Genomic DNA, 8,083 nt, shown 5'->3' with positions numbered 1-8,083 from the left:
AGTTGAACAACTTTTGTCAAGTAAAATACATGCAAACAAACAAGGCGTTATCCCTGATAAGAAGCGACCAACAACTGATAAAATGCAGCTCAAGTCAATCCAACAGTTGAATTGACTTGAGCTGCATCTTATCAGTCATTGGTTGCCTCTTATCCAGGGCCGGCCCTGCTCTTATCAGTGATATTTTACTTGACAAAAGTTGTCCAACTTCTTCAAGTTGTTTGATAATTGTGCATTTAAAAGACTTTTGTTGAGCGTGTGTATGAGGCTTATGTGGAATTTCGTAGGGAGCAGATATTGGCATTTCTGCCCATCCCTCCCTAGTGTACATACTGCCAATGACTTTAGGAATGGTCTTAGTAGAATCTAGTCCTGATTGTACGTACACACGGCATATAAATGTCTTTAGCTGCGAGGCAGGAACTACAGACAGAAGATTTCAGCGTACGGTTTTGAGAGACAATTCGCACCAGCAATAATTGTACACACGCGACAACACACTGAGGGATCTCACAGCAGAAGCAGTCTGCCACTGACTTGTAAAGTGATCATCATCGTCTGCTTCCAAGCAGTCCACAAGCTGTCCGTGTTTAAGACATTCATACACACAACACAACTCTAAATTGCGAGACGGTTTGCACTACAAAAGTTGTGAGGGATTGAACGGTTTGATCTCTCATGCTAGGGCTTGTCTGCAGACAGTCTTTGTCACTCGCTGCGTACACATGGAGCAATTGTTGCACAAACCGTCCTCTGTCACCTGTCTTGAGCGACATTTGTATGCCGTATGTATGGGCTGGGTCCAGCAAAAACTTCTGCCTTCCGTGAAATAAAATGATCCATTTGCTGCACCAAAGGTTAATGGAATTAACAAGAGAGAAAACGAAGATGTCTGGGGTTGTCTCTTTCCAGCCTATGAAGTTATATGAGCAGATTCTTGTTAAATAATTTTGTGAAGCCTCTGTGCATTTCTTGATTACGAAGGGTGTAAATATATGGATTAAGCATGGGAGCTCCGAGGGTGTAGACTGCTGAGAGAATGTGATTCATTGCCCCTTGAGCGTTCTCCAACATGGGTTGGATAAGGTAGGTGAAAATCCCCGTCCCGTAGTAGAGAGTCACCACCACTAAGTGAGAGACACATGTAGAAAAGGTCCTCTTTCTGCCCTCCGTAGAATGGATTCTCATAATTGCAGAGATAATGGCCACATAGGAGCTCAGGACCATGAGAATGGGCAAAGGACCCACAAACAGGCCTGCTAGCTGCTGAAACATTACTAAATCACTAACATCTGAGCAGGACAGCTTCACTAGGAGACGCCCATGACAGAAGAAGCTAGGGATGATGTTAGGACCACAGAAGACTGATTGTAGCAGTAATATAAAGAAAGTTAATGAGTACAACAGGCCCAACACCCAGCAGACCACAACCATGAGAATGAGGGTTGGTTTAGTCATCACTAGGAGATATCGGAATGGCAGACAGATGGCTAAGTAACGGTCATACGCCATCGCAACCAGGATATAACACTCCGTTACAATGATCAACTCAGATAAAAACATCTGACTGAAGCAGCCATTGAAGGAGATTACTTTCTTATTACTGAGTAGAATGTCTAAGATTCTGGGCACAATGACAGTAGTCAGAGAAATGTCCAAGAAGGACAGGTTTTCTAGCAGGAAGTACATGGGCTTGTGGAGACGGGCATCTGCTCTGATGACCACAATGATTGTGAGATTTCCGGCCAGGGCCAACATGTAGACCACCATGAAGATGCTGAAGAAGATCCAGAGCATGTTGCTTGTTTCCAGTCCTCCCATCAGAAGAAATTCCGTCACCGAGGTTCTGTTCATCTGTTTCTGACATCTGAAACCACAGTAAATTAAGGCTTTCCTTGATACCGCTGGCCTCTATGGTAGTGATATAGCAGGACCCCGCCCTCCTTTAACCTTTCCTTGATACCGCGTAGATAAGACTTGGTCACACCTCGCTCAGCTCCTCCAACTGTTTCCAATTCCAATCTGCAAAGCAATAGAAAGGAAATGATAGTGATTGGTGGACTTCACTCTGTCCTGACATTGGCCAGTGTGCTAAAAGGCTTATTATAACGGTTCAAGAGATGCCAGTTCATATTGTGAGGACCCTCGTTGTACGGGAATTTCTCTTTTTGTTTTTTTTTTTGTTTCAATAATTTCAATTTGTTTTTATAGAATTTTGCAATGGTTAACATAGCATATAGTTAGCCAAAAAGTAACATAAACACACTTATTAGTTGAGTATGAACATAGATTTGAGAAAAGCAAACATTTTATGTATCAAAATGTCCTATCCGCCCAATTTTTTCATGACCACTCTTGGCTTACGAGGATTGGAACCAATTTTTAACATCAAAGATATAACAAGTGATAAAAAGGTAGGAGAAAAATAATAAAAAGGAGAGAGGTACGGAAGAGAGGTCACTGTGTTGGTATATATGACAGCGTAATATGGGCAAATGTTGGGTAAGCACAAAACTGCCATATGTGGTATATAAGAGGGATATTGAATAAATAGAGGGTTTGTAAAACTAGATGTGTTTTATATTGAGAGGGTTGAGGTGGGTCTATAAAGGAATGTTAGTAATTTATGTCTGTAGGATAATAGAGTAAATGATTCAGTTTCAAGAGAGGAGGGTTCTATAAAAATGTTATCCAGTAACAGATTATTCTAAATGTTTCATTGTTGAGAAGTAATCTGCCTCTTATACAGCTTTCCAGCTTCATATTGTTGCAGACATTAGATGGTAGTTGGTTGAATGGGAAAGGAGAGGGTGATTTCCAAAAGGATGTTATGAGTTGAAGGGTGGAGATTAGAATGTGACAGATGAGAGGTTTGTGCTTAGTATATCTCGATCAGTTATGTTATAAAGTAATAGAGCTATTTGAGGTGTTAATGAAACCTTGGGGTACGTAAGTATTTCAGCAGGTTATTAACCTTTAACCAGAATTGCTTAACTATATAGCAGTCCCATAACATCTGGAGTAGTGAAGCAATTTGCGTATTACACTTCCAGCAGTTGGCGGATGATGTAGGGAAAAGATGCCATTCGTCTAGGGGTCAAATACCATCTAGTAATTCTTTTTGGGGGTGTTTCCCAGTGTGAGTTACATCTGGATGACTGTAAGGGAAAAAACTGGAAGACCAAAAACCATATCCTCAGTGGTGCGCCACAACACCAATAATACAACCATGGGAGAACAAGGATATATAGCACAAAATATTTTTGAAGAGACAAAAAAGTTTCAAGATAATCTTACATTTTAATGTATCAAAAAGTTATTTTGTTAAAACAGATATGTAGAAGCTTTCCAGAGGCGCCAATAGAATAAAAGTCACTTAAACCAGCTTAAAACCGATGGGGCAGTGGTGGGCCTATCCCATCCATGCAGACAAAGCAAACAAAGGAAGGACTGTGGCATCAACAGTCAAACAACAATTTATTTATACTCCACAGTAAAAATAGGCAACGCGTTTCAGAGGCGCTCAGTGTGGTTTTGATGCTGTTAAGCTGTATGCTCCTTTTTGATTGGCCTGATGAAGCGGGATTGAGCCCGTGAAACGCGTTGCCTATTTTTACTGTGGAGTATAAATAAATTGTTGTTTGCCTGTTGATGCCACAGTCCTTCCTTTGTTTGCTTTGTCTGCATGGATGGGATAGGCCCACCTCTGCCCCATCGGTTTTAAGCTGGTTTAAGTGACTTTTATTCTATTGGCGCCTCTGGAAAGCTTCTACATATTGCTAAGTCCACCCTTGGTGGAGGGTTGTACCCATCTTCTTCCCATCTACAGAGAGCGACTTCTTATTCCTGAGTGAGGTCAGGTTAATCTCCCCACCTGCCTTCACAGTGGTTGCCTAATGGTAACCCTGGTTTGTGAGTATTAAATTGTTATATTACTCATTATTAATTATCATCTATACAATATCACACTATTGGGCTCTTGGTGTCCCCCCTCCCTTTATTATGTTAAAACAGAGTTCACAAATCTTCAAATGAATTCATCTTTGTAAACAACATCCCATTATTATATACTAGATATTAGAAAACATGTAATGAAGTATGCAATTGTTTACTCTTTCCAGGTCCACCTTGCCTGTGCGCTGTGTCCAGTGGTAGTCTAAGTGGTGTTTCCTGGCTTGATTTTGCCCCGATGGTACCCATTCTCTATGTTTTTGTCATGTACATTACAGATTATTACAATGGTTTGTGAAGGCCTGAAGAGGGTTTTTCCGAAACAAGTCGATGTTGTCGCCTTTCTAAACAATTGCATACTTCATCATATGTTTTCTAAACTAACTGCTGCTCCAATTGTCCCACTCTAGACCCTGTCAGGTCCAGTGACTTTGTAGAATGAGATCCCCGCACTTTGATTGGCCCAATAGGCTGCCTGTCACTTGACAAGCAGCCTATTGGGCCAAAGTGTGGGGATTTTATCCTACTAAGTGAATCAAGCCCCAAGTCAGCTGGCTAGTTGTACAAGCTGTTAGTCAGTATTTCTCCTGTCTGGGAAATTGCTGATGATGCTGTAACCCAAGAGAAGCTGAAGATGTGTCTGACGCTTCCGCTGCCCGGCAGATCAACTGTATACACATCACCATGGCAACAGGGACGTGAGCCTTCTGCTGCGCATGAACACTGTCCCCGTTTGAAACATATTGTATGGCTCTCATAGAATTACATTTTAAAATATGTAGTGTTTATGGCTCTCTCAGGCAAAAAGGTTCCTGACCCTGAGAACAACAGTCCCTAAACCGGAGGAGGGGGCCTTTGACGTCATTTGTCATCGACACACAATGCTGTTTTATTGTGTATGCCCCGATGTTTGTAAGACAGAGCGCATCTTCATTCAGATGCAGTGCTGATCATAGTGTGCTGATTTTGCTTACACTAAATTGTAGTTAAAATTTCACAGTTAGGATTAAACGTAATTACGATTTGATATTCTACTGATTTTGCGCAATGCAATTGTAAATTTTGCATGTTTTTAAAATCTACATTGAAAATAATTTTACGAGTAAATTGCGCAAATGCTTTTGTGCAAACCAGAAACAAGTGGGAACAAGCCAGAAGCCAAATGTTTTACAAACATAGGGAACATAATCGCAGCACAAAATGAATGAAACATTTGCCAGAAATGTTGAATGAAGATTTTGCGTTATAATGTGAAGGAGTGGCTTTCCTTTTCTGCGGATGTGTGCCAGGAAATGTCTCTACCTGAGTCGGGGAAAATGATCTTATACGAGTGAATGTGGGGATCGCTGCTCTTCCATGAAGATGCCACCAGCACAGCGAGGACCTGTCACACAATCACATGTCTGGAATCTCGTTTTGTCAGGAGGTCAATGATGTGGATGCAAGAAGAGAAAATCTTGGAGATTTTATATGTTTGTAAAGCACGGCAGCTGCAAGCTTCATTCTACTAATTGCTAATTTGTCTCAAAGCAGCGACACTCCCTGGTGACCAATTCTCAAACGCTAATTCTACAAAGACAGATAATTAAACATCAAAAATAAAATTATTGTCTCGGGACAGAGATTTGTAAATAAGTAAGGAACACGCTGACATGGTAAATATTTCTGAAGATAATTTCAAAATATTTTCATAAAAATTCTGTAGGGAAGTCTAAGAGGTGGAATGTTGTCCATCACAGCTCTGGCCTTCCCTCAGATAAGGAAGGTGGAATATTGTCAATCACAGCTATAGGACTTCTCCCAGATAACGAAGGTGGAATATTGTCCATCACAGCTCTGGCCTTCCCTCAGATAAGGAAGGTGGAATATTGTCCATCACAGCTCTGGGCTTCCCTCAGATAAGGAAGGTGGAATATTGTCCATCACAGCTCTGGGCTTCCCTCAGATAAGGAAGGTGGTATATAGTCCATCACAGCTCAGGGCTTCTCTCAGATAAGGAAGGTGGAATATAGTCCATCACAGCTCTGGCCTCTCTCAGATAAGGAATATGGGATATTGTCCATCACAGCTATCAGACGTCTCTTAGATAATGAAGGTGGAATATTGTCCATCACAGCTATAGGACTTCTCTCAGATAAGGAAGGTGGAATATAGTCCATCACAGCTCTGGGCTTCCCTCAGATAAGGAAGGTGGAATACTGTCCATCACAGCTCTGGCCTTCCTCCAGATTAGGAAGGTGCAATATAGTCCATCACAGCTCTGGGCTTCCCTCAGATAAGGAAGGTGGAATATAGTCCATCACAGCTCTGGGCTTCTCTCAGATAAGGAAGGTGGACTATTGTCCATCACAGCTCTGGCCTTCTCTCAGATAAGGAAGGTGGAATATAGTCCATCACAGCTCTGGCCTTCCTCCAGATTAGGAAGGTGCAATATAGTCCATCACAGCTCTGGGCTTCCCTCAGATAAGGAAGGTGGAATATTGTCCATCACAGCTCTGGGCTTCCCTCAGATAAGGAAGGTGGAATATTGTCCATCACAGCTCTGGGCTTCCCTCAGATAAGGAAGGTGGTATATAGTCCATCACAGCTCAGGGCTTCTCTCAGATAAGGAAGGTGGAATATAGTCCATCACAGCTCTGGCCTCTCTCAGATAAGGAATATGGGATATTGTCCATCACAGCTATCAGACGTCTCTTAGATAATGAAGGTGGAATATTGTCCATCACAGCTATAGGACTTCTCTCAGATAAGGAAGGTGGAATATAGTCCATCACAGCTCTGGGCTTCCCTCAGATAAGGAAGGTGGAATACTGTCCATCACAGCTCTGGCCTTCCTCCAGATTAGGAAGGTGCAATATAGTCCATCACAGCTCTGGGCTTCCCTCAGATAAGGAAGGTGGAATATAGTCCATCACAGCTCTGGGCTTCTCTCAGATAAGGAAGGTGGACTATTGTCCATCACAGCTCTGGCCTTCTCTCAGATAAGGAAGGTGGAATATAGTCCATCACAGCTCTGGCCTTCCTCCAGATTAGGAAGGTGCAATATAGTCCATCACAGCTCTGGGCTTCCCTCAGATAAGGAAGGTGGAATATAGTCCATCACAGCTCTGGGCTTCTCTCAGATAAGGAAGGTGGAATATTGTCCATCACAGCTCTGGCCTTCCCTCAGATAAGGAAGGTGGAATATAGTCCATCACAGCTCTGGCCTTCCCTCAGATTAGTGTTGGGCGAACACCTGGATGTTCGGGTTCGGGCCGAACAGGCCGAACATGGCCGCGATGTTCGGGTGTTCGACCCGAACTCCGAACATAATGGAAGTCAATGGGGACCCGAACTTTTGTGGTTTGTAAAGCCTCCTTACATGCTACATACCCCAAATTTACAGGGTATGTGCACCTTGGGAGTGGGTACAAGAGGAAAAAAAAAATTAGCAAAAAGAGCTTATAGTTTTTGAGAAAATCGATTTTAAAGTTTCAAAGGGAAAACTGTCTTTTAAATGCGGGAAATGTCTGTTTTCTTTGCACAGGTAACATGCTTTTTGTCGGCATGCAGTCATAAATGTAATACATATAAGAGGTTCCAGGAAAAGGGACCGGTTACGCTAACCCAGCAGCAGCACAAGTGATGGAACAGGAGGAGGCGCAGGAGGAGAAGGCCACGCTTTGTGAGACACAACAACCCCGGCCTTGCATGAGGGCAAGAAGCGTGCGGATAGCATGCTTTGTACCGCCATGCAGTCATAAATGTAATAAAGATAAGAGGTTCCATAAACAAGGACCGGCAACGCTAACCCAGCAGCAGCAGACGTGATGGAACAGGAGGAGGCGCAGGAGGAGAAGGCCACGCTTTGTGAGACACAACAACCCAGGCCTTGCATGAGGACAAAAAGCGTGCGGATAGCATGCTTTGTACCGCCATGCAGTCATAAATGTAATAAAGATAAGTGGTTCAATAAACAGGGACCACGCGGCAACGCTAACCCAGCAGCAGCAGACGTGATGGAACAGGAGGAGGCGCAGGAGGAGAAGGCCACGCTTTGTGAGACACAACAACCCAGGCCTTGCATGAGGGCAAGAAGCGTGCGGATAGCATGCTTTGTACCGCCATGCAGTCATAAATGTAATAAAGATAA

General features: G+C 43.0%; 1 protein-coding gene across 1 annotated transcript; it reads right to left on the bottom strand.

Annotated features, from left to right (window-relative positions):
- Nucleotides 1-921: 921 nt before the first annotated feature.
- Nucleotides 922-1,854, bottom strand: LOC137560810 (olfactory receptor 5V1-like). Its single transcript, XM_068271945.1, has one exon. The coding sequence runs from the start codon at nt 1,852-1,854 to the stop codon at nt 922-924; it is 933 nt and encodes a 310-aa protein (XP_068128046.1).
- Between the last annotated feature and the right edge of the window lie 6,229 nt (nt 1,855-8,083).

Source organism: Hyperolius riggenbachi, chromosome 3 (assembly GCF_040937935.1).
Source record: "Hyperolius riggenbachi isolate aHypRig1 chromosome 3, aHypRig1.pri, whole genome shotgun sequence".
In the NCBI taxonomy this organism is placed as follows: domain Eukaryota; kingdom Metazoa; phylum Chordata; class Amphibia; order Anura; family Hyperoliidae; genus Hyperolius; species Hyperolius riggenbachi.
This window is presented reverse-complemented; position numbering and strand designations above follow the sequence as displayed.